At 39.4% G+C, this 27,694-nt stretch overlaps 1 protein-coding gene across 3 annotated transcripts; it reads right to left on the bottom strand.

The window, feature by feature from the left end:
• Nucleotides 1–170: 170 nt before the first annotated feature.
• On the bottom strand, nt 171–27,316 carry pbx4 (pre-B-cell leukemia transcription factor 4). 3 transcript variants are annotated; one of them, XM_014983349.2, is made up of 10 exons: nt 26,495–27,316; nt 24,469–24,582; nt 19,682–19,755; nt 6,909–7,153; nt 6,313–6,503; nt 6,075–6,210; nt 5,391–5,547; nt 4,205–4,275; nt 2,372–2,458; nt 171–1,576 (listed from the first exon to the last, which is right to left on the bottom strand). In XM_014983349.2, the coding sequence occupies exons 1-10, from the start codon at nt 26,677–26,679 to the stop codon at nt 1,487–1,489; spliced, it is 1,350 nt and encodes a 449-aa protein (XP_014838835.1). In that variant the 5' UTR covers nt 26,680–27,316; the 3' UTR covers nt 171–1,486. The 3 variants fall into 3 exon arrangements, with proteins under 3 accessions (XP_014838835.1, XP_014838838.1, XP_014838837.1); XM_014983352.2 differs by lacking the exon at nt 4,205–4,275 and having other exon boundaries at nt 26,495–27,311; XM_014983351.2 differs by lacking the exon at nt 24,469–24,582 and having other exon boundaries at nt 26,495–27,306.
• Nucleotides 27,317–27,694: the final 378 nt, after the last annotated feature.

The raw sequence follows: 27,694 nt of genomic DNA, 5'->3' as shown, positions 1-27,694 counted from the left end.
AGATGGGGGGAAAAAAATCTCAGTTGAACCCCACCTCGCGTGTCGTTAGCTGGTGGAAGCACCCAGTCTACATAATGCTTACAAAGTTCGAAGGAGCACCAGCCAGTTCGACTAAGATAATCCCAGGAACCTTTTACACGTCCACACAGACACATCAACATGTGATGCACTTTTATTTCTTTTTTGGTTTTGGTCTGACTGTAATAGTTTTACCTTTTTATTTCATTTATTTTTTTTTCTTTCGTTAATACAAATTAAGCTAAAAACGTAAATGAAAAAACAGTATAACACCTAGAAGTCCTACATGCATGGAAGACAGTCACATTTCTAAGTTCATGTCACATTTGTTCCAGTAATACATCGATGCCTCGCGATCTTTCCACCCTTCGTTTTGTCATAAAGATGTCGTATTGAGCTAATTTTTGGTGGTGGCTGGTGCATTCTTGGTGAAACAGCATTAGATAATAGTCTACAATCAAATAAACTAGTGGACAGAAAGAAAGAAGTAAAGTCTACAAGCCATCTACCAACACCCTCAATGGGTTAGCAGTGGAAAGAGCTATTGGTTACATATGCTCAACCAAAGATGTTCTCCTATTCTCTTCACACCAGCCCTACCGTCTCTCGTCCTGCCTGGTTCGGAGCAGTGATCCCCCTCACCTTCCTGGAAGGGTACAAACCCATAGCAAGGATGCTAACATCTGTGCTTGACACATCGTTTGTGTCGGCTCGTAGCGGGAACTGCCGACAAAGTTGTGAGCGGTACGTTTTGGGGACGGTTGCGTGCACCTCTGTGCAAAACGTCAGTTGCTCACCTTAAAATCCTAACAGAAGGATACATTGATGCAACAGTGTCTTGTGTTGAGTAGGCAGAGGGTAATCTCAGAGGAACACTGGGGCAGCACTTTGGTACAAGCAAGGTGAGCTAGAGCTCCCTGGTGGTCCGTAACCACAGTTTGGCTGTCAGATGCCAAGGCTTCAGCAGATACGGGCAATTACACACAGTTTCCCAAAGCAAAGAGTTGAGTGTAAAGGTCAAACAGCACATGAACAAGCCGTGGGAGTACTGTGTAAAGTTAACGTGCATATACACATAATGTACAGACATCATGATCATCTACACAGCTGGATGTGTTTTTTTTTATTATTTTTCATTTCCCCCCCAAAAGTCCTTGACAATAAGGATGTTTTTCTTTATGTCTCTGAGCTCCATTCCCCCCCTTTTTTTTTTTTTTTTTTTACTTTTAAAGAGCGGAGAACTGGAATGAAGGTGAAAGGAGAATTTCCTCCCAGCTACTGTACAGCTGTCCTGTGGTCCAGAACAGCAAGTGTGAATGAAATGTGTATACAACTTCATGTGGCCTGTTCACAGGGGAGAAATGAAACAAAAAATAAAAACAAAAAGAAGAAGAAAAATAGGAACACAAGATGATTTTTAACAGCAGACCACAGTGGGAATAAAGAGAAGGCAGGTAAAGCCACCAGATCAGTTGGAAGTGTCAGAGTGGACGCTGCCAGGTGGACCAGGAGGGGAGGTAACCGAGGGCGGGTTGGTGGTGTCCTGCCAGCTGTTAGCCTGCAGTCAGACAAGGAGGGAAGCGGCACAGAGATGAAGACTGATGACCAATTTCTTACCTTAATTGGTTAAAATATGCTACCGGTGTCCTTGTTGAGGAAAATCCTGGTCAAATAACTGAGCACAATTCACATGCAATTGAAATATTTCTGCAAGGGCAGGAAGTTTACATTTAAGGCCGTAATTTAAACTTGTGACCCAAATAAATTGTGAACAAGTAAATTGTGTTTAATGCTTTTTTTTTCCTACCCAGGATCATGGTGTTTGTAGTTTAGTTACGTCACATTAACATCTAAATTCTTCCAGTAAAGCTGCAGAGAAAACGGCAAATGTTGCAGGATGATGCAACGAATGGACAAATATAAGACAACCATTTCTACTGCAACACCTTGAAATATTGGACACGTTTTAAGATGTGTAAAAATTAAGACAAGTGGATGACTTTCAAGTTGCTAATGGCTATAGCAATTTGTTAGACTGCGAACAGTTGCTGCAAAATTGTTTCATCTCTGGAAATCTGAATTTTTAAAACGGCAATGAAATGTAATTGGTATATATAATATATTAAAAGATGGTGCCATATTTTAAAATACACATTTCTTTAAGGTGTTTGTAAGCTGAATTTCATATGTTAAAAAAGCTTGGACAAATGGCAGAAAAAGCAAGCTACTGAACCAACATTATGAAGATATCCAACTGGATGGATGTTATTTTTTCCATCCTTTAAATTTCCGATAACATGAGAATACAGTAGCGGTCGCTAACTCGGCTATAAAAACTATAACACAGACTTACATCCAGGCGATGAGGGGTGAAGAGGCCGCTGCTTGACAACTCCTCATAGCCGCCCGTCAGGTGTGTAGCACGGTGCAGGGTATCCACCTGTGAAAAGAAACATTCAAAGCTCAACATTTTTAATGACAGAAGAAAATTTGTCATCAACGTGTCAACAAAGTGCAGCTGGTATCCACAAACTTCGACATAATGCAAGAGAAGTAGTGTGCATTACTCAAGCCCCTTTCAGGCCACACTTTCAATCTACAAATGTTCCGTCAGCTGAAAGGTCCCGACATGAAATGGAGTGGTTTAAGTTGACCAACCAAAATAACCGCTTGATCGTCTTTGGGTGCAAAACACAGACGCCTAACCACTGTGAGCAGAAAGAGCCAGGAGAGAAACCAGGCTGACCTGATGCGGCTTAACGCAAAGATAGCAACAGGAAGTTGCAAAAAGAATAGATGCAAAATTATCCTCCGGTGCTCATCTGGTCTGATAACTATTTCAATTCACAGAAAGCAGTGTGGGCGTTTAAGCTAAAGGTTGAGGTTGTATTTGTGAAGCGATCTGAAAGAGCCTTCAAGTGTAACCAACCCTCAAATCAACTTTTTTTTTTTTGGCTGATAAACAGTTTGCATAGACTATTCAGGGTTGCATCTTAATGTTTCTGTGTGAAGTTTGACATTGTATCAATTTAATTCCACATTATTTGTGATGGTCCCTTTTGTCAAACGGTGCCTTCACAGTTAAATTCTCATTTGTTTAAAACACTACAACTTTTTATCAGTTGTCCAACTTGGGTATTAAAGCCTCTCCCTCGGACACACAGCCCCAGCCTGGTGCCGAGTCAGGAGTTGGAACAGCAAGTGTGGTCAACGGCGAGTCAGCTTTACAAATGTGAGATTTATTTGCAATGTGGAATCCGAATGTGGAACTATCGACATACTTCAGGACAGAGCAGTCCTAAAGTATAAATATAGCAACAAAGTTAATAAGTTGGTAAAAGTGCATCTTTTGCTCCGACTACAGACCCGTTCAGTCCCTCTCGTCCCCAACACTTGGCCACTCTCCTCGGGCGTTTCTTGGCTCCACCCAGCTGGAATTTTTTCCCCCTAAATTTCTCAAGCTATGCTTTCACAGGGGTGGGGTTAGGACATAGCTACACTTTAAGTGCCTTGCTGATGCGGTTCCACCCAGTTTAAGCTTAAACATTGCCCAAGCAATCAGACATACCAGTAAGAGAAAGTGAAACCAAACAATAAGTCTGATTTGCGAACCCCGTATAAAGCATTACAACAGAAATCTGTGGATTTTTAACAAATGGCAAAACACCACTTTCAACAAATGACCAACTGAACACAAATAAAAACTAGCTACATGGATAAAGGGGTAATACGAAATGTTTGGATGGAAAAACAAGAACTGGCATAGACGGGAAGCTGTGATGCTGTTGGAGGAACAGGATTGCCTAGAGGCAAAGAAACTGACCATTAATCAAAGAGATTATTGGTTTGAATGCCATCATTTATGCATGGGTTTGTATCAGCTGCATGCTTCGAGTTGGAAAGCCTTGATTCAGAGCTCTGATATAGCCTGTAATGGGTTTTGACATATGTACGCAAGATAGAAAATCCAGTACTTTCAATATCCCAATTCTCTCTAAAGAAACAATGGTCAGTTTGCACTGTGGTGGGGCAGGATCTAGTGGTAATAATATCAAAGGTTCAGTCAGGACGGGATCCGCCGAGGGGTCAGAAGGAGTTAGGCTAAGGGAAAATATACAGGGATGCTCTGCGGACGGTTTACACCATGGGGATCAACTCCAACTCTGCAGCTGTCCTCTTTGCATACCTGCAGCTGTAGAGAGGGGGTAAAGTTGAGACCCTCACCATTGAGGGAACGTTGGCCAAGGTAGGTATCACCTGCATGAGAAAAGCTGCATGGTGACCCTTAAGAAAGCATGCGTGCATGTTTTTTTTTTTAATGTATATAGTTAGGTTGACTTTCTCTATACATCCATATACAGTTAAAATCGGATCATTTCACACATTGTATTAAAAACTTTAAATCTAGATAAATGTTTCCTGTTTTAGGTCAGTTGGGATTATTTATATTTGCTAAATGCTATAATATATGGAAGATTTGTATTTGTTCTCTTTACTTTCTTTACATTAGTAGTTCAGAAGTTTGAATTAATTAACATTAACGTGTGTTCCAGAGAAGAAACGTGTTTTGTACTATGTGTGTATTAACTCAACAAAAAAAAAGCAAAAACAAAACTTGCAACGGGGCTGGCTGAAGCAAGTTAAGAGATTGTCCTTATCTATACTACAATGAGACTTGTACCACCGTCATCTGAAAGGTCAATAAGAGAGGAAGAGGTCATCACTCCAGAAGCAACACAAAAAGGCAAGTTACAGTTTGCAAATGACCACAAGCACAAAAATAAATACTGAAAAGTTTCAATTATCTGTCTTACATTTGGCCAAATTCAGTTTCAACAACAAGAAGATCTCAGAGGAAACGACTGTGGCTCACGGTGCAAACCAACTGCATGCCTGACAGTATTAACTATTTCAGTCAACCATGGAAACTTTCATGTTCCTCCTTTGAGTGCAGAAACCTTAAAACAGAACACAAGATGTCTGTGGAATATCAAAAACCAAAACGGTAAGCCACCAAAATCCCCGTAAAGATCTAGAAGGACAATTTATGGCAAGAAAAGATATACAAATGAGATAAAATACATGTAAAAGTCTTAAAAAAAAAACCTTCCAGAAGGACTTTCAGTTATTCAAAATGCTGCATGTCTTGACTAGTAAATGCATCAACACTTGCTGCGAGATAATAAAAAAGAAAATTCCCCAAACGCCTGTCGCTTATAAAAACTCTTAACACAAAATGCCAGAAAAAGATCCGGGTGTCGCCCAGAAACCAGAAAAACCAGCAAAGGCTCAGAAACAAACAAACAAAAAAAATCCTCACCAATAAAAACCAGGAAGTAGGACTATGAGATGAGGAGGGATTGCGCCAATACCTGAGTTGGGTGTTGCTGGAGAGTTAGCCTGACTGGCTTGCGCTGACACATTCGCAGCATCCACCGCCGTTTTAACCGCGTACAGATTAGCTTCTTCCTGGAACTTACCGATGTTCTTCTTGTAGCGTATTCTCTTGTTGCCAAACCAATTAGAGACCTGAAGAACACATGGATTTCAGGTTATAAAGCCGTGAATAAACATTTGTTTAGCTGCAGAATCCCCCCTAAAGCTAAAAAAAAAAAATAGGAAAGCCATGACTCTACTCGGTTTGCACCAGTCTGCTCAAATTGAGGACAGTCAGTATAAATTGTTGGCAGAAAATTGTTTAATGAGTAAGAGGTAAAAATGAGACTCTGTATGTGAGGGGAGCCGTTCCAAACTCAATTGGGTTAATTTGGTTTGACAAATCGTGTAGCCTGCTAACCCTCAGTGCACATAGTTGTTAAGTGTGTGATCCCCAAAGTGTTGGTGTGTACTCCAAGTCTTTTCAAATCCATAAAATCTGTAATTTGTATGGTGCATTCCTAGATTTAGCTAAAAATGGCGACAAACCTGTTAGCTTGTAAATTACATTTCTTTTCACCAGAAAATAATATTTCAAAGATGTCGGGATTTAACAGATGGTGACCTTCAGTTTGCTTTACCAGCAACTATTTTGGACAGCAGCTGTGTAAGCGATTCACCTGAGACACAGTGATCCCACACTTTTTGGCCAGTTCCTCCTTTGCTTCCTCGCTGGGATAGGGGTTAGACAAGTGGGAGTAGAAATACTCGTTCAGTACTTCTGTAGCTTGCTTGTTGAAGTTGCGCCTCTTACGTCTGACGCGCACAAAAGAGATCATGAACAACAGGTTGGGCATTTGAAGAACATGTCAAGCATACCGGTGTCGCGTAATTACAACCAAAAACACAAAGACGGACCTGGCATCAAGGAAGCGTGAGCGCAAAATCATGACCGCCTCGCAGGTGCTCTGTTTGAGCTGCATCTGGATGGAGCTAAATTTACGGTGGATTATGGCCACCATGCGTTCAATCTCCTTGGGAGAGATGGGCCGTGTGCGAGACTGCTCCCTCAGCAGGTTCATTACATGGTTGGTGAATTCACTGCAGGCCTGGGAAAAAGAAAGAAAAAAAAAAAAAGACAGAAAGGAGTTAAGTGCTATTGTTAAAAGATGGGATGAAGTGCATGTGTTACTGAAGAGTACAGATTAGGATGAGTCCTGAACTGATCAGATTAACTTCATATGAAGAAGAATTACAGGGATAAAACAGTAGATTCAATCAAAAAACACTAATATCAGACTGATTGATTAGAGCCGCTCTAACAATAGTTTCAGCCATTTTAGACTGCAATAACTGTCCAAGTGCTAAAATAAATAAAAGGGTATTGAGGAATTGTTTCACTTCCCATTTTATATCCGTTTTTCTATTCGTGCATTACTTTTGCAAAGCCAAATAAAATGAACAAAAGGGAGGCTTTGTTCAAGTTCAAAGGTTTCAGTCTGCTCAGAACAAACCTGTTCATATTTCTCCAGCTCAGAATGATATATCTGACGGATCTGGGCAAGTTTGGCTCTGTAGTCAGAGTGTTCGATGCTGCTGTCGGTGGGCGAGCCCCCCGCCGCGGCTGCAGCTGCAGCGGCTGCAGCCGATCCCCCGCCTTTCTCTGGTCCTGACACGCCCTCTGCAAGCAACATGTTGTCCAGCCGCATGATTTGGGGGTCTGGGGGGTCTTCTTCCTGTACACCTCGTATACTCAGAACTAGAGAGGAAAGAAAACGCACGAAAGTCAGACAAGTAGGGTCGGCAACTACAACTAAGAGTCATTATGAACAGACAACTGGATGTGACGAAGCCTTATTATTAAAAAAAACAAAAACAAAGAGCTGCTCTGTAAAAACTCAGGAATGTTTATTGTCCGATTGGTTGGATACAGGGTGAATTTTCTTTAAAGCGTGGAGTTGCTCTAAACAAACAGCAGAGGGCAGTGTGGTCTCTCGATGGCAGCCTGCCAGAGATAAGGGCATGAGGCATGAGGCCAGTAATAGAAGTGCATGTGCTGTCACTATGAGCCCCAGTGGCCATAAGTATAGTTATCAGTCGCTGCTCTCCACCACTGTATTATACCAGGACCTCTGTCAGCCTACAGCCTTGCTCTCATCTCTCTCTCGTTCACACATACATTCCCAGACACATACACACTCGCCCTTACAGACACCACTCCGTTACTAAAGTTTTAACTTCAAACAATAATCTTTTCTCAGGGCCTGCAGCTTTTAACACTTAACTAAATTTCCTCCTGCCCTCATTGCGTTTCAATCATTCAACTTCAGAAAGTAAGCGCGGAAGTCTCTTGAACAAATCAGCGTCTTCACTTTAGTAACAACAGTTAGAAACTTGTAGGAAATTACGACGTGATAAATGATACGCAGTTGTTTATTGTATGTTTAAATCTCATTAAAGTAAAAGTTTTTTTTGTATGTCAGACTGTTATGTTAATAAGAAATACTGAACAAATATAATTACTGGATAATGATTATTAAGTTAAGATGAATTAATTTGCATTACAATGTAAATATTGGTTCAACCTGTATTCACAGGTGTGGGTTATTTTAAGTGGACAATAGATTCAGATGCGTATCATGAAAGTAATAGCCGTTGGTTTTAAATAACGGGGATAAATAATCCCAGCAGTGACTGTGCGGCGTTAGGTAATTTAATGATTTTTGTCAAAATGCTAAATTTTTTAGAATTTGTTCGAGGTACATTTTTACGTCAAATAAGTTTTTCGTTCCAAATTCATGAGCTTCTCTGTTCACTTGGTTAAATTTTTTTTAGGCTTATTTACAATAAAATTGTGTTTTTATGTGTGAAGCAATCAAGGGCTACTCAATGGTGTAAAAAAAGAAAAAAGAAATCTGAAGACGGTTTCCATTTTCTTTTCTCCCCAAGTTAATTTGCTAAGTTTTTCCACCGCATTACCAGGCCCACCTTTGCTTCTTCGCTAACTTTTCTTATTGTTTCTGCTTGCCTTTTTCTCTCCCTTCCCTTATGTTTCTTCTCCACCAAAGGCACATTCCTGCTGTGTTGCTCCCCCATCTCAGGGCTTAGGAATGCAGCAGACCCAGTTGCCTGAACTAATGACCCTGATTCGCCCATCTCTTTCCCTCCTTTTCACTCTCTCCCCCCCCCCACTTTTAAAAACACGAGCGATCTCTGCACTTTTTAGTCAGATAGCCAACAACTTCTTAAAAACGGGCCGACAATTATCAAATTAACTTGTTTACCAAAACTTTTTGTTGCGAGTCTCCTGACTGAAGCTTCAAGGAAAACGATTAAGGTGGTAAAGATTTGTGGATTTCTCACTTTTGCTGCCCAGTGAGACGTACACTGACCTACCGACAAGAGGGCAACTGCTGCTTTTGGAGCTTCTCACCTAACTACCCCCCCTCTCTCCTTTTTTACTGTGACTCATTATGGCCCCCAGCTGTAGCCTAATGCCCCAACATTCCCCTAATTACTCCAATTAAGCTGTGATTACCCAGAATTGCACTCATGCACAATCTAGTGGCCCAGTGATATTACAGCAGCTGTTGAGATGAGTTAAAAATAATAAAGGACTGTAAAAAAAAAAAAAGATTACAATAAAAATCACCAAAAAGTAAAATTAACAGTTTCTGAAAGCTGAAAATATCAGAACTGCATACTTTGGTGCAGTCGTTTAATTGTGGCCAGTTACTTTTTTTTTTTTTTCCACATATATTATGTAGGTCTCCATTAGGAATCCTAAAAAAAAAAAATCAAAAAGAGCTGCAACTGCAAAACACTAATATTTTTAAGACAATAAGACAGGCTCACAGCCAACATTTATAGCTTTTAGAAATCACCATTATGCATATGTTACAAGTCTAGCTGGGCGGTGTGGCATTGGAAGACTAAGCGAGCAACACATACTATGAAATATTCAGGGTATCCAGCTGGGCTCTCTCTGCATACATAATCATTCTCATTTCTGCACAGCCAAAGTAGAAACATTGTGCCGTGCAGATACAAAAGACGAAATAAAAAGTAGTGCAGGTAAAGGTGAACAACTGAGCCAACAGTGTAGTGCTGTACATTAACTGCAATGCTTTCCTTACATAGGCATAGATAAGGCTTAAACGCCGTCAGTATATCATTGCTCAGCTCAGAGCACAAGCTTTATCCTTGTCTGTCTTTTCCCTCGCTAGCATCCCCTTTTTCACTCTGTCTCCCCCAACACACATCCCCTCCCCCCTCTCCCTTTCAACGCACCCTTACGACACATGCACACACACACACACACACACACACACTCTCCCCCAGTGCCCCCCCCCATCCCCACCCCCTGTTCTCCATTTCAGTCGAGTTCTCCATGTGAGCCGCAATCCCTCATGCTGTCAGCCCCCCCTTTCCCTCTCTCTGTAGACAGACAGGATTAGCATTTTAATTGCATCAGCTCCCTTGGGTATTCTCAGCCTTTCACTGGGAGAGAGCAAGGGATCGAGAGAGAGAGAGAGAAAGAGAGAGAGAGAAGAAAAAAAAGAGAGGGGGGGAAAGGTAAGGAGAGAGAGAGAGAGGGTGGAAGGAGAACCAAGGAGAATTGAAAAAAGGAGTCACAGAAGAAGATATGTGTGCAAGGAAGAAAGGGACTGAGAAAGAGGGGCAACAGAACTACACTGAATCTGGAGTACAGATGCGCCAGAGAGCAGAAGAGCCAGAGAGAAAGAAAACATTGTGAATACCTCAGGTTGTCCCAGGCGCTACAAGCAATCCAGATACGAGGACAACTTAAAATAGAAATGCTTTCGCTTTGAAAAATATGAACATGCTGCACAAATTTATCTAACAAAACTCCAGATACAAGTCTTAAATTTCCATATATAAGTACATTTAACTTTGGGAATAAGTACAGCGTTTCACAAAAATACATCCTCAACTTTTCCAACTTTATTTTGTTTGGCAGTTTAAAAGAAAATCTCAAAGGTTGGTTTAGAGTTCAAGTTTCCAAAAAAAATACTCAAGCATAACATAAACACTAATGGCCTATGAAAAATTAAAAAAAAATGTAAGAACTTCGGAGTCATAATTAAATAATATACAGATTGAGTACACGTAATCTTCAACTAGTGGTCTAAGGCAACAGCCCCTTTCATAAAATACTTTAATGCTGATTAAGGCACCTTTTATTTCCATGTGTTTTGTGAAAGAAGCGATGCAACGAGGGGGGTTGAAGTCTACCCACCCCAGACTCACCGAGGGAGGTAGTCACTGCGTGCAGGAGTGACGTAATGATGGCGTACGGTTTGTGCGACCAGACATCTACAGGGCTCCAAAATCTTACGTTTGAAGCAAACAATAGGATTGCTAGGCGAGGTTCATCCACTTTTATTGTCTTGAAAGGAACAATATGCAACTTTAAGCTCAAATTTTATGTGTACTAATAGTAATAATGCCATCTAGCAACTCCTGTTGGCTTGCATGTTAGGCTTCATCTCTGAAAGCTCACAGCTGTGTGGAATATTTCCATTTCCACTCGAGATTTATGCGTAGCCAGAAGCAGCTCTAAGTTGGCTCATTTTGTGGCGCTAAAAGAGGCAAACTTTCAGTCGTTTGTTCAGACGTTCAAATCTCCTCTTCAATTCTCTTAGATTAGAAGTTTGGTAAATCTTAGATCAATTCCACTATATACAGGAACAAATGAAAACATAATTAGAGATGGAAAAAAAAAGTGTTAGTAGGTAAAAAAAAAAAAATTATTCCAAAGTAAATTTTGGGCTAAAATTCAACAGCACAAAGACGCACCCTTTTTTTTCCTGAAAGGCAGTATTTTTGTAAAGTACTGTCAACTTAATGAGCCCAATCCATATGCTCATTCCTACTTTAAGCAGCTCACACTAATCAGCATCTGTTTGGGTAGTTCACCAGAGTCCTGTTGCACACAGCCCCCCACTCTGACACACACACCACACACACACACACACACACGGAAACAGAGAGAGAAAGAGAGATGGAGGTACAGATTGAGAGTAAACACAGTGTGGTCTGACTAAAGTGTAAATGGGCGAAGTCACACCTAAGGCAAACACAACACTTCAATCCAGCACATCATTAGTCAGCCATTAATTAACCAAAATGGGCAGGGGGCCACTTAGGCGTAAATTACAACAACGCCAACAAATACAAAGAGCAAATATATTAACAATTCTTTTAAATACACTGAAATAAGCCAACAAATATTCCAGTTGCATTCTTTTCTGGAATTACTACATCTTCCTGACTACAGTTACATTTCTTTCCCTTAAAAAAAACACTTGGTATACTTCTTTGTAATTCATAATAAAAACTAGACATTTAAAAACAAAAAGAAATAATGAATTTGACAAGCAGTAAAAACTACTAAATACCTTCAAAGGACACCAACAAAAACATTACTGTGTTAGATTCAGTTAAAACTCCAGGTGAACGTAAGGAAGATGACAAATGGTTCAAATTTCCTCAACACCAGAACCTTTAAGTTAGTCGCACAGATTTAACTACAGAGGTCTGCACAACTAAAATGTTAAGGATTTTGCTACTTAATAATAGAAATTCATTATCTATTAGGTAATGTTTGAAGATAAAAAAACAATGAGTAATATCATGTAAAAACAATTACTGTCATCAAAAGCAGCACTGAAACAGAAAAGTAAATTTTGAGTACTGTTGTGGACTACTAACACGACATTATCGGCGAAGTACATTTCAAGACGGAGAGAAAAGCAAAGACGAGAAGAAAGAATTGAAAATGTCACAGGAGGATGAGGAGGATGATGAAGAGCACCTAAGCAGGAGGCTTGTTACAGCACTGCAAGGATCTTCCCCCAGTCAACTCTCATCAGGCCAGCTGCCTCCTGTGCTCATTAGCACAGACTCTTAAGGAGCTCCTAAAGACTTTGTGAAAAATGAACGCTCATTTGAGAGGTCGTTAATTTGCACTGTTATGCAAATTTGGTGGCAATTAAGCCATAGATCAGAGGAGCGGTGCCCATTTATAACAAGTGAACAAGCATTATGACACAGTCAGATGGTGCCAGAGAGAACTGGGGCGACATGGTTAGTCTGCTCGGTTCAAATGTACCACCTCAGTTCTGAATAAAACCGATTTGCTATTAGCATGAATCACTGGGCAAAAAACCCCCGAGGTTTTTGACTGGCATGACCTCTGGATTTGTGTAGCAAACAGCATGCACAGATCTGGTTAAAGCATCAAAATATTTAAAACAAAGTGACACAGCTCCCCAAAAAGCATCTGTAACCAAGACTTAAAAGTGACTTAACATGAATCTGCACAAACGGCATCAACCAGCCTTACAGCTGCGCTGATTTACTACATTACAATGTATAGCGTCTTAGTGTTTGTGTTTACACCCCTCCCGCTGCCAGCCTGATGTTTCTATTTCTTCCTAACATTAATGACATGGTGTGAAATAGACAAACATATTGTCTGGGACAGCTATGTGCATAACAGCTAAGGGGTGGAAGACACCCATCAATTGTAATTAATCCTTAATTAGTCAGGATTAGGAGCTGGGCTCAGAGACTCTCCCATCCCACTACCACCAAACTGGCACAATCCAGCTGAGACTTAATTTACATATCTTTAATTAGTGATATGCTGACTTCCTTTAAGAACAGCACATAGAAGTGGTTTGAATAGCACAGACATGTCAGAAAGGGGAAAAAAGTTACATTTGTGACAAACAGAGTGTTTTTACTTGCTTAAGCTGAACATGTGCCAATCCGTGATGTTTTCAGCTGAACGTCCTAATCAGAGCAAAATGCCAGAGCCTGTAATTTGACTTCACCTGTTTCTTTTTTTATTTTTATTAATGCATCTTATTTTTCACCATATGAAACAAAAACACTGAAAACCGCTGCCCAGTATCCAAATACCATCCCGCAACAAAAAGTCCTGAAATGACTGTGTCCCAATACGTTTATTCATTTAGAAATCTCGATTCGTACAAATGCAGAGTTAACAGACAACCCAATCGATGATGTTGGTAAAACACCCCGATGCAGAAAAGTCTGGTTCCTGCAGGAATAACGCCACATGGGGAAATCAACTGGCCCACACGCCATTAGGTCTGGGGTGCTCTTGATCCCCAGTTTGAGTCGGGGTGTGTGTCTGTGCGTGTGGGGGTGTCTGTCAGGGCCAGGGGTCTGTGTGATATTAGCCGTCTGCCAATCTGGCTTGGGGAATGGACACCAAGTAATTACTCTTGCTCTTACTGCCTCATCAATCTCTGTATCACTCCTGCACCCCCTTTAACACATTGTCTTTTTTCATCCTCTTCTTGAAAGCAGTAGGGGAAAAATTAATGGCGGGATGACACAATACACACAAATTCATTGGATTTTTAAATAAAATAAAAAAAGAAGAGTCATGCTAATCCCAAGGATGTATTTAAGAGAGAAGTGTTAATTGAGCAACAATAGAAAGCACATTAAACTTAAAAACCCTAGAGATAGCCAACACGGTTCTTCTTAGGGAAACTATTTTTATCCGATAAACATTTTTAGCTTAAAATAGATTCAACATTTTTCCTCATAAAATATAATGAAATACCTCCCTCGGGTTCTTAACAACTCATAAAATTTTATGGCTCTATTCCAAGTTAGGCTGCTTGAAAACTAATAATAATTAGGCCGTTTTAATGAGGCAAGTGATTCACATGACTTCATCAAGTGATCTCAGCCAAAATCCTGGAGCACAAAAATACCCGACTAAACTGGTGCATGTGATGTTGTTTTCGTGGGATAGAGAAGAAAGTGTCCCGAATCGAGTATCACAAGTTTGGTTTTTGACTCGCTTTCAAAAGATGTTAGTAAAAATGTCACAAATTTGACGACGTGTCCTAAATATCCCTTGAGGTAGAAAAAAATTATTGTTAAAAAAAAAAAGGTCACAGTATTTAGTGAAGGTTGACTGATGCTACTTCACCCTACAGTGACACGACACAGTTCATTTAATTTCAGCCATTTAATGGAATTTTTTTTTGAAAAATTCAAATCCCCAAAAGTAATAAACTGTCTCTGTTGAGACACCAGTAACATTTCAACTATGTATCAGTAAGTTTGTTGTTTGAGTTTACTACAATTTAAAAAAAACATAAAAAGGGAGAGGGAGTCCTTATGGGGCTCACAAAGACATTTTTGACAAATATGGGGTCCTCTTAGCACTGGTAATTAGATTTTTTTTTCTTTTTACAGCAACTCAATTAGTATAATGGAGTTCATTACTCTCCTGAAAATGTAGTCCATTGATAGTGTACACAAAATGGCAAACAATGCACTAATACACTGGGGATTTTTTTTTTTAAAAGTGCCATAACTAAAAAGAATCAGGTTTAAAACAAACAACAAAAAAACATAAATCTCAAACTACAACTGGCTCCCCAAATTCCTCAGCATTAACCAGTTCAGCAGGCTTCCCAGTGGTCTTTAAACCAGTCACCTCACAGCAGGAAGCTGTCTGGCTTGATCCTCAACTGTCCACAGACTAAATGCCCATTGTACTTTAGGTGCATTTCCTGGGTCAAAGCAGGGATTTTAAGGGTTTAATCCAGAAACCTTACAATATTTTATCGCATTTTCCTTCCAGGATACAAAATAACACAATCACAACTGCTAAGGATTGTGGATTGTGAATAGATTTTAAGTTTGAATGGAGGAGAAACACTGCCACTGCTGCATGAATGCATGTTGTTATTGTCCCTCTGGGACACAACTCACAGCCTTTAATTATTAAAGATCTGTAGATTAAATTTCTTTGAACTAGAAGCGACTGTAATTCAGTTTCAGATTTTAATCACAATGAAACTATTATAAATTGTGTTTTCAAAATCACAGTTTGTAAATTTTGACCAGAGTTCTCTTTCATCCTCTTTCTTAAAAAATTAATAAAAAAAAAAAAGAGCGAACACATAAGACTGCATCAGAAATATCAAGTTACAACGTGATGCAGTTAGATATTTCCAGAAGGCCTGGAGTAACTCTCTGTGAGCCAATTTTTGCAGTTTTATTGGTACATATTTTATTTTTCCAACTGGAACTCCTTCCCTCTCTCCGACATACACACACTCCAGAGTCTGGATCAGAACAGAGATTTCCACAAAGTTTGGAGTGACAGTTCTTAGCTTTTAAACTATGCCTGCTATGACACAATCTGATATTAATGCTGAATTGCTCTGATTTTTCCGTTTTACAAGCATTTTGCTTTCTGCAGTGGCCAAGATCCGTATCCCCAGACTGCAGCAACAGTCTCGCAGAAGAAGGCATCACCGGACGTGATCTACATAATGGCTCCAGTTTTTGACCCCACAGTGGAAACATGCATGACAAAAGGTCAAGATGGTTAAAAGGATTGTGGATGGATGGATTCTAAATAATTTTAAAAAATCATAGTTAATTTTTGTCTGTATAAACATTTTTCTGAATGAACTTTTAGTTTAAGGACTAGAGTTAGTTCACTTAACTTCTCGTCGAACAATTTACTTTCTGTAACGATTAATTTTCAATCATCCAAGCTTCATAAACCATAGGCCCTAAGAACAATGCCACCATATTCCACATTTTGGCAGAAAAAGGGACTATACACCCATAAACCACATAATAATGAATATGTTTGGCAGTTCTGGATTTTAAAATGTTTATATTCAACCAACATGCTTATTTCTGATAAGAAATGAACCAGGCATCGATAAAATAAAAATATTTTTACCAATGAAAGATGTATTCTTTTCAGATCAGCTTTTTTAAGCCTATATTTAAGCAGATTTAGTTGAGCAAAAATAACGTGTGATACTTTTCCTGTTTAAATAAAATATATCCAAACACAATCAAACTTCAGTTGTTTTAATAATAAACTGAAAATTTAATGACCGTTTGAATTTATGTACCTTCTTCACAGGGCCCTTCCTAGACCAAAAAAGGCTTAAGTGCGTGTGTGTGTGTGTGTGTGTGTGTGTGTGTGTGGGGCAGACAGCAATCAAAATCCAACAAAATAGTCGACGTCACAAGTTCATGAGATTGTCTTACTTGTTGCAGACAATGCTGTGTTCCTGAGGAGTGCCGACATGCAGATTTATACACACACGTCCAACATCAGTAGATTAAACGAAGACGCTAATGCAAAACAAAGCTGATCTTTCTGATCTTTTCAGTTTCAGACAAGATAGCTTTCCACTGCATCCATACAACTAGTAGATTGATATCAGAGATGTTTGTCAGACAGCCCATCTGGATGTACAGGGTTGATGGCTGTGAACTTGTCCTTGTGATGGGTAGGGAGTAGGCCTGAAATAATACTGAAGTCTTTAAAATGGTAGAAAAAACAAACAAAAACAAATATATGGATCTAAAATAACTATTGCAATACTATTTTTGCAATCATTTAAAACATTTCCAAAAATAAACAGCTGTAAATATTCAAGCTTGAAAAGATGGACTTGATAAAGGTGGCAGAGGAGAGTGAGTGACAGACTCACTATCGGCATGTTAAAATCAAAAGGAAATAAAAGTAAGGAAACACATGCCCAAAACTAAAGGACAACTAATGAACTGCAGGGGCTTATCTGAGGAGCTGGTATTAGTTGTCCCACTGCACCATGAGCTATTTTTTACAACAAATACCCATGGGAACAAGGGAGTAAAAAAACCACAGACTCTTCTTTGATCATTCGCAGAGTCCCTTCAAGTGATTTCATGTCCTCCTTGTAGTGCATCTTCAATAAAGAATTGACAAAAGTTATAGTTCACACAGACAGAGGTCATGTTTCATGTGGGAGCTTAGAACAGCACTGGAACTGTTGTAAAATGGGGGTGTTTTGGGGTGGTGGCAGAGGGGGAGGGTGTGTACTGACATTTGCGCAGAACATTTCCTTTACAATGAAAACAATCTAACCAACTGCAGTACTCATAGGAATTCACCTCCCCTCCCCCACGGCCCACCTCCCCTCCTCCAACCCCAACCATTACATTACCATATCAAAGCCCCGAGTTCAGAGTAAGACTTCTCTTTCAAGAATGGGAGCGAGGCAGCGAGAGGGAGGGGGAGAGGACAAGACCGAAGCAGTAGGAGTAGAACCAAGACAGAGTTTGCTTTTATCCCTGTTTGGTGTGTATGCATCAGTGTGTGCAAGACATATTGTGTACATGGTTGTCCCAACACATCTTTTGTTTATTAGTCGGGGAGGGGGGGGATGCAAAAAAAATAAATAAAAAAAATACCTAATGGGTACCAAAAGGACTATTGATTGGGGTTTCTGAAGGATCCAATGAAAAGTCATTTTACATTCCTCAAATAGACAATGGGGCCCAAGGAGGGGGGGGTCTCAGTGGCCATGAAATACCAAAGCAGGTACACAGTGCAGTTAGGGAGCTACGTGGCAGATGGCCAACAGAGTACAAGCAAAGCCAAAGTCTTTGCGTTTCGTGACTGGAATACTTTAAGTATGGCTCCAGTATTTACCCAACTGTATTCTTAGTGAGCTATTCTCTTGTGCTCACAGTACAAGTACTCACAGGTTCTACTGTCTAGTTTGCTGGGAGACCAAATGTGAAAATCAAAGTGAATGGCATTAGGGTAAATAAGACCACTGGTTGCCTGGGAAACAGTGTACCCAGCCCCAATCTCTCAGGCCTAGCCTTTACTTCCCTCCAATCACTAGAGAGCAATAATACATTATTGACAGAGGGCCACAACAGACAGCAGTGCAGTGTTTTCAAATTGTGTTTGAACAAGAGAGACTTACAGTTAGCCAAGGACAGTGAGAGAAGAAAGCATACAGCACAAGAGCATAGAGGAGCTGGAGGGTTTTGCAAACCCAACCCATTTACACAACCATAACCACCAATCTGCCACTCATATCCAGCCGCACCAAAACAATCTATCCAAAAACCGACTTGAATTCCCAACAGAGGCGCACCTGCATTGCTTAAAATTGGCTACATTTCCCAATTTACAGTGACCAACAGAAGTAGAGATATGCATTTCTCAACAGTTAGACTACATATTAATAATGCAAGAGCATGTCTTTTCCACCTGATGTTAAGACAACAGTATATGGACCCGGATCATGTTCTGTTGCGCAGTAGTTCCCCTCTCTCCATAAAGTGAAACTGCTGATAGGCATACATGTTATATCACATAAAACTGTTTTCACACAGTCTGTGCAACATGAATATTGCAAAAGGCTATTGGGAGTGGAGTATTTATATGCCAATGCTTTGCATGCCAAAAATAGACCCAGCCTGTTGAATGCTGGGTAGATAGATGCAATGTATAACAAACTACAGGTGAAAGAGTTGAACGCATTGTAGGGATAGATGCAAAGGAGTGGTTAAAAATGTGTATTTATTGCCAAAGTTATCATTTTTAGCAATATCACCATTATACGATTTTTGTAGTGAGCCAATATTTACCAATTACCAAAATGTTAGAACTATTCTGCACCTTTCTGCTTCAGGTTCAAATGTAAATCTAAACTGACGTATTAGCTAGTGAAGTCTGAGATGTTAGTTTTGGCATCTTACTCGTGTTTCAAAAGACACTGACTAATTCTGCGCTCCATTTGTAGTCAGAACTCAAAAGTTCTACAGAGTAGGAAAAATCAACAGGCACGCCCTCCTACTTTTAAAAAGTTGACATCGAGATCCAGTGTGGCAGCTGCTTGAGTCAACACCGGTAAGCTGTCGTGACAACATGTTTATTTTACAAGACGCACTTGTAAGAATGAGTCTAAAACTCAAAGTTCAATTCTACACTGAGCAAAATGTGGAAAGTACAGCTTAGACGACGTTCAAAAGAGGTTCTACGAGCAATGGCTGTTTGAGCGTCGCCATAATTGAATCCCAACTTGTACGGCTATGTTAACCGGAGTTAACTTGGGTGTGACGTCATTCCCAACTCACTCCAAGTTTCGTTTTTTGTGGAAAATGGAATGCAGCATGTGATTAGTTTCAGCTGTAAAGTTTGGATTGTTTCCAGGAAAGGAAGAGGTTCCATTAATCTGTGCTTTTAACCTGGTGCATAGTAATAATGATGCTGCACTAACGCATCCACAAAGATTAAATATAATCTTTAGTCAACATCGTCCTAAGAAGGGAAATGCATGGAAAGGGAAAAAAAAAGCTCTGAAAAACCTGGGGCAAAAAGCACTCTTTATCTCAGTACTCAGTGCACACAACTAGAGCCCACTGGAAGACGCCGAGTGAAGTAGAGACTCACCTGTCTTTTCTTTGATCTCGCAAAGAACGCTGAAGAGTGCTGGTTTCATTCTGTGACAGTTCAGGGCATGCTTCCTGTAAGACAGAAGAGGGAATAAAACAAAGAAGGAGAGAGGTGGGATTAGGGTAAACAGAACTCCATGTCAAGTCATTCCAAGTTTCTATTCCATAAAAAGTTGTAGAGCAGCTGTCTGCATTATGCGCACAGAACTGTTTTATGCCTTTGTAAGCATCGACACATCCTTGGAGCATCAATCCAAACTAGCAAGAGTAACATTGTCATTAGTGCGCTTTGCACTGAAGAACAGGTAATGATGCCAAACCTCAAGGTCATCATTACCGAGAACCTGATTTCAGGGTTAATACGCGGTAATCTAATTTCTACCTGCTGAAGACGTACTCGATCCATGAAACTAGATGGTGAGTTGACAGAGCCCATTTGGATTAGGATGCATTTTTAATATAACCAGAAATTACCTTTATCGCCAAACAAACTGAAAGCAATCTATGCATAAAAGCGCTACAGTTTACAGGAACGAGATCGCCTCAGCTTATCCGGTTAACACATTCCATTTAACATACTCGCTCCCATGACACTTTATAAAAGGATTAAAGAATTGAATGCTGTGGCAGGTTTGATTTCACTCTTTGTTCAGTGCAAGCAGTGTGCAGAGCACTCGATATGCATTTGTCTCGAGGTAAAAATGTTCATTATGGTGTCTAAATAACACTGAGACAGGCGCAAAAGCAGTATTCTGTCTTGTACATTTCTAATTCAATAAACCTCAAAGTACCCCAAAGTTGCATGCTTGAGTTTCTAAGATAAATGACGACACATCAATATAATCAAATTTAATAAAACCTTAGCAACTCACGACATGAGTTATGTCTATAGGCCCTTCATTTACACAATATTCAAACTAGAATATATACAGCAAGAATAAACTCTTGCTTCAAGTAGAAAAAGAACCCTTTAAATTCATACAAATGCACAGTTAAGACGACCCATTAACCCATAATCACTTCAGAAAAGCAACGTCATCCATATCAAAAAGTAAAATACCCATGTGTTCCGACTTCGGCTGGGGTTACATATAAAACTGCTGAGGCAGGTAGTGCAGATCCATTCTGCTGCTCCGCAGGTGAGACAGCAGTGAATAAAAAGCTCATACTTAACAATACCAGGCAGCTCTGACGTTATCAATGGAAATAAAACCATGGTTTATAATTCTTATAATTGCTACAACTGCCTGATGGATAAAAGTGGGGGGGGGGGGGAGAAAGTTGAAGTTATTGAAGCTGTGAGGGAGACTGTTGGAAACATCTGAAGGTTAGCAGTTAAAAAAGCTCAGTCTGATTTTACAACTGAAACTGATTAATCATATCTTAAATGTTGTAATTTTATAGTCATTTTAATAAATAACTTTTACGAACTCATAAATCTTCAAGTCGGCAAGGAAAATCACCACATTGGAATATTTTTTGAAGCGCTGACAATTGATTTCAAAAGCCACATTTGTATGGAAATAATATTTGCAAAACACTTTCGCCTTTCAGTGTAACATATTTGAATACTACTCAAACAGTATTCATCACTGAATAAACTTTTAACACATACATGCCTCAGGCTTTGAAGGGTGCATTCGTATGCATATTGATGGTCAACTGGTGTGTAAATGTAAAATATCCTAAATTGTAACCCATGTTACACTTTTGTTGAACGCCAAATGGTAAAACACAACTTTTTTTATTAGAAAATAATTTGTAACAGAAAAAAATAAAATAAAAAGGAGACACTAAAACAGCTTTAAACAATAGATTAAAGGTTTGTTTAATGATTTATTCAGGACAGGAATTTCTATTTTAACTACACAAAAAAAAAACGGGATCCCAAAAGTACGCAACATCTCAATCGCAAGCAAGGACTACAAGTATGCAAATATTTGACAAGACAATACATTTCAAGTAGAGCTTGCAATGGCAATAATATTGGCAAATATTGTGATGACAGTACCAGTTTGAACTTATGACAGTTGTCTTCTTTTCTTTCTCCCATCACTTTGTAACCTTTAGTATTTTGAGCAGTATCGTTTGTGTCCAACAAGAACATCTGCTGCTGCGAGATTGTCCAAGTGGATAAATATTACATTAGCATAAAAAAATGAAAGCTCATACACTTGGAATATATACATTTTTCCACTCCAAATAGTCTTTTGCAGTATGAATATTGCACACGCTGATATTTAAATGAGGATATATCCGCGATACGCTGTGCAGTCTTAAATTTAAGTGACATGCATTCCCACTCTGCGTATCAATAATATAGTTGGCCACTTGAAGGAAACTCTAGCTCCCTTTATGCACCGAATGTGTATTTTTATTGGTTGGGATGCTGAAGCTCATAGTAAAGAAAATAGTACAGAAAAAAAAAAAAGAACAAGGAAACCCAGATTAATCATAATCATTACCGTCGCAATTTTCAGCAGCATTATTGCAAATATGCATCTTCCTGATAATGTGCATCTCTAATTACAACCATAAGCAGAAGAGCCTCAAATCCCATTCTCTGGTGAAATGGGTTGTCACAATATTTCAAATTCAATAGTGGAAAAAAACCCATCTACCATTACCATTAGATAACATTGTTGAGCTGTGAGAAAAAATTAAGAACTAGGAAAACAGAACAATTAATTAGAAATCGCTTCATAACATGTCTTTTCGACTCCAAAAGTAAAATATTGGGAACACTTGCGTGAAATAAAGAAGCACCACTTAGTATGGAGCCACTGGTTGGCTTTTGCAACGTGGCTAATGTATCAGGTGAGTTTATAAACTGCATACAGCTCTTATTACCATTAATCAAAACAAATTATTCCCCCCCACCCATTCTTTTAATTCGTTTCTCACAACGCTACTGGTAGCGCTATGCTTCTTACATGATTTCCTTCAATCTGTTTTACAAAGATTTTTCTGGTGCATGTTTTTAATGATGTTTTAAAGTCATAACTTTTAAAGCTGCTGAGATTATCTGTAAATATTATTATACAGGAGCTCTATGTCCCAGGGCTTGGCGATATGACTGAAAAACATATCACGATAAGTATTTTATAATCAGTCGATGATCATTGGTTAGGTTTTTGTTTTAAATATCTGAAACACTGCCAAACTGATAACGTGATTAATGTTTTATCCAAAATTTCCTCTCGAGCTATTATGTTCATTTTTTCCTTTCACTCAAAGTCGTTTTTTATTTTTATTTTTGAAGACGTTAAGGACTGCTGCTGCACAGGTTACTCAGCAGGTTAGTGTTAGCTTACCAATGAGTGATGCCAAAAACCTAGTTTAGCTCACCAAGAGAGGTTGAGAAGTTAAAGCCTTTCCTCTGCCTACATTCCCCAGAATGCTGTGCGGGATTGAACTATTGAACACGTCTATATAAATTATATATATTGCTGTTATTGATTTATTGCCCAGCCCTGTTATACTCCCTCCCTGTGAGTTCAACCACTGAAATTTAGACACAAGTGTACTGCATCTGCTGTATGGATTAGTGCTTCACACTATAGATGTAAACTTTCAAACGTCTTACATGTGGTCATCCAAGTTCAAGGTATTAGACTATTACCAAAAAAATAAATAAAATAAAATAATCAGGAAACTGCCTCTGGCAATAGATATGAGCCTAACCTTATCAATATTTATTGCCATAATGATAAACTGTTCAAAACAGCTGTAACTCCTGGACAACAACCCAGGTAAAGCTTGCCATTACAAATAGTCACGACGATGGTAGAGGAGACTGGCACCAGGGGCCACCAAGTATACCACAACAATTTATTTAAAGGCTGTCTGCAAATGATAGCGCATGGTGCCACACGTATTTAATTTTAACTGATGGTGAATTTAGCATGAAGAGTTTAAAATTTCAGTCTGGCTTTCAAAGACAAATCCCTTAATCTACTTCCAGTTATGTAAAACATACAACTAAGTCAATATCTACATGTGAGTCAATGTGAATTTATTTTACATAATAGGACAAAAATTGAAGCCTGTTGCAATGCAACTGTCACTAAAGTTTACTTAATCGGATATATATGTTCTATATTTGGATTGGTTTACAGTTCTGAGGAGGGAGATCAAGTGAGGGGCCTGAAAAGTGAGGTGACAGAAAGGTGCTTGAGCAGCGAGGTCTGCAGCCAAATCCTTTGGGATTTGGACCCTGTGAATGAAAACCTGCCCATTGTCTGTTTTTGTATTGTTCAGTCTTGCTGCTTTTAAACAGGAAACAGCAATATTTCTTAGGTAACAACACTGATGTGTGGTTAGGAAAAACACAAGTATATGTTTGGTGAAAACCATGAAAATCAATATAATGCCTGGTATGGAGAAGAAAAAAAAACATGCAAAAAAGAAACATTTTAAAAAATAAACCATTTCTTTTTTGAAACAGCGTGAAGCACAGAGAGCTAATGGATAGCAACCAGTGATGAATATGAACTAGCTAGACCTGGTCTAACCACAACTCCCAATTTCTGTCGTAAACATCCTCTGCAGTTTTAAAAGAGGGAAGTGGCACCTACAAGACCCAGTCCAAAGGAATGCCTCTCTGCGAGAGTTTTGAGGGGGGGAAAAAATAAAATAAAATAAAATATGTGTCTAGAACTAAATGTCAACTTCCTCCACAAAATCTGTCACTGCTCAATTTGAGATGGAGGAGGGCTGTCTTCACCATGGAGGGTATGAGCAGGAGGGGGGGAGAAGAAGGTGTGCATGCGGTCCAGTACTGACCTGTGCTGGAAGTTGAGTGGCAGGCCACCCCCTGCCATGCCCCCCCCTGCTCTCCCTCCCTCTGTGGGGTCGTCTGATCCACCCCAATGCGCTGGCGATTCCTCTGGCCAGGATCTGAGCATATGGTGACACGGTGAGAGGATGAGGGTGGATGGTGCGCAGGAAGGGTACTCTGCAACACCAACTTCTTGTGCTACCCTGACCACTCCCTATCCTGATCGACTGCCACGTTACATGACAGGGATGTCATGTAACCGTAAGAACGGCTTTAGACATTAAAAGGTAGATCATCCTGACCTAGGAAATGATTGACATATACAGTGACAAAAAGACGATAAAATGCAAGTCATTTAGTATTTATTAGGACCTCCATCTGTAACAACATTCACCGTTTAGCGTTGAAGTTGCTTATGTTTTGGAATTTTCTCAAAAAAAAAAAAAACAAAAAAAAACAAACAAGTAAATTAGTAAAAAGTCAAATGCACGGTGTCACAAGAGCACTTCTGTAATTTTGTTTTCCAAGTACGATGATAGAGTACATATAAAGTACGGTGGAGGTGTGTGTGTAAAGTAACTCCTACGATGCTTCACAAGTAAGTGCCAATGTGGTACGTTCTGCTGTGCAGCTGATTTGTTTTCGTGCTTATAAATACGAATAATTTAGCTAAATAAATTCACAACAGTTCCGCCGTTGCCTGTTGTCAGCACAAACTTGAAATACAACAGATGAAACTGAAACATCAGCAAGAGCTAGTTTAACGCAAAATTAATTGTGCCATGAGGGTGTGATGAACTCTCCAAAGTAGTAGTCAAGAAAATGTAATATCTCAACATTCATAGGCTGCCAGTATAGCATCATTCCTCCCCCTCACCACCATCTCATTAATAGAAACTCGATTTGCGGACAGCTGCACTCGCGTACACATTATAGGAGAATTGATTGCACCCAGCACACAATGAAAAGGATGAACACCAGCGAGGGAGGGAGTGAAAGGAGTGAATTAATTAAGAGAACCAGGTGGTCAAATGTTGGGTGGAAAATCACTAGCTAATGACACATCACACTGTGGCCACAGTCTTGCAGTGGACGGTTGTCTATTGTTGAAATACTGACGCTTCATTTGAAACTGACCTTACACTCTTTGAGCCACATGGCAAATGAGTGTGAGTCACTCAGTGGGCTACATGCTGTCAATAAGTATAGGTAAAGTACTTCTAATACAAACATTGCATTAAAAAACAAGAGTCGTAAATAAATGACACATTACAAACACCACAGACATGCAGGACTGGGTGATGCTTGATCTTAACTTTATGTGGGGGTTGTTCCCCCACTTTACAGTTTGATTCCTGGGGTTATTACTACTATTTTGGACTGTAAATAAAAAGTTGTTTTTTGGCTAAACAAGCTGTAAAAATTATTTCAATAATATGAACGATTATAGTTTTACTAACGTTCTTTTTATATGCTAATTTTTCATAATGTTTAACAAAGCTGCTACTTCTCAATAGTTTAGATTTGATGAAAAGTTTTTAAAACTTTAAAATTCATATTTTCTTCGTACACAGGTAAATTAACACTAAATAAAAAGTAAAAAAAAACAATAGTTTTGGATGTATTTTCTTTTACCCCCGGCACCCTCCAAAATGTAATACTATCATAGACTTTTTCCCCCGATTTAATATTTCGTTGGTAAACTAATTAGTACAGAGGATCGGCTACTATTACCAAGCCAGTATGTTTACAAATTACAAGTATTCAAGGTGATGTAATTTGCAGCAACAAGATTGTATTTTATTTCTCTTGTTTTACAAATACCCACACTCTACAGTGGACTCCGAATATGTTCAGTATATGCAGGCACAAAATGTACATTCACTTTCATACTTTGGTGCAAATTAACATCGCAGTGTAACGTTACATTAATCCCTCAATAACAAACTATCTTAATTTTAAATCACGCAAGAAAAAAACTGACTTTAGCTTAGCTATCATGAGTGGAAAATGGCTCTTCACAAGTCTTACCTGGCCTGTGCTTCGTCCAGGCTTTCGTCGGTGATGGCCATTATTTGCTGTAGAATATCTCCAATGTCTTGTTGCGGCTGACCGAGGGACTGTTGTTTCCGGACCGAGTCCGGATCACCGACATCGGGCTGTGATAGTCCACCGAGTCCGGTGAGACCCGTCAGCATCCTAGTCTGATCATCCATACTTTCAAAGAAAACTCGCCGTTTTCCTCAGTCGACGAACACAATCAAATAGCTAGCCTATTAGCTAGCCAGCAAAGTGTTTTCCACGATAAATCATACAACACTTATTCCCTTACCCGACAGCGACAATAGGCGATTAGTTTGGGGTTGTTTTCGCAAATCAAATAGCACGAACAAGCTTTACATTCGTCTGTATCTTTTGTTTCTTCTACTAGTTAATAAACGCGGCCAGGCTAACGGAGGCTAACCACCGTGTAAAAAGAAGCAGCTAGGTTAGCAGCAGTAGCCCAGCAGAAAGGCAGCAGGGACACACATGCACAGCCTGTGTGAGCGCCTCGCACATTTTCAGGAAAAATGTATAAAGAAAATGTAGCCACAAACGAACATACGCGTCTTTAAAAATAGCGCGGTAATTTAGGAGTTATATCAGGTGTGAACACACACAGTTTCAAACCTTGTTGCTCCTATAAAAAAAAAAGTGTTACCAAAACAGACCACGGTTTGCCATTGTTGTTGATGAGTATGTGGGATGTTCTTCAGCGGAGTGGTGTACGTCGCTTTGACCATTAAAACTCACAGCACCACAGAGCGCGATCTTGTGGGTGGGTAAATGATAAACTATAAATCGAGAGCATCTTTAGACAGAAAAAAATAAATCTGTCTCGAAACATTTCCCACCGCATATGCAAATATTAGATCTAATTTACGATTATATTACGCTGTGAAATCTACTTGTAAACCAAAACTGTGATTTGAATGCTGCAAAATAAAATAGAAGCCTGATTATACACAGTTGAAATAATATTTTGTAAATCTAATGTAAGAATGTTACATCAACTTTCATAGTCCAGACAAAACCTCAGCCTTTGACTAACCAAAAATATACTTATTTTTGCAGATCCCCAACCTAGGTGACTACGTGTAAAAATAGCAGGAAAATGCTGCTGTACCTGTATAGACTTGCTAACTATGCAACTAACATAAGTTATGCAAAGTCACTGACTGTTCATAGGTG

Source organism: Poecilia mexicana, unplaced genomic scaffold (genome assembly GCF_051168715.1).
Source record: "Poecilia mexicana isolate PSO_F unplaced genomic scaffold, ASM5116871v1 scaffold_8, whole genome shotgun sequence".
In the NCBI taxonomy this organism is placed as follows: domain Eukaryota; kingdom Metazoa; phylum Chordata; class Actinopteri; order Cyprinodontiformes; family Poeciliidae; genus Poecilia; species Poecilia mexicana.
The sequence above is the reverse complement of the archived record's forward strand: the minus strand, read 5'-3'. Positions and strand labels throughout refer to the sequence as shown.

Coding starts and splice junctions, on each gene's coding strand:
- pbx4 (XM_014983349.2), bottom strand. CDS start 26,679: ATGGATGATCAGACTAGGATGCTGACGGGTCTCACCGGACTCGGTGGA. Junction 19,756..24,468: donor CCACTCAACTTCCAGCACAG/GTCAGTACTGGA, acceptor TCTGTCTTACAG/GAAGCATGCCCTGAACTGTC. Junction 6,211..6,312: donor TCACGCTTCCTTGATGCCAG/GTCCGTCTTTGT, acceptor TGTGCGCGTCAG/ACGTAAGAGGCGCAACTTCA.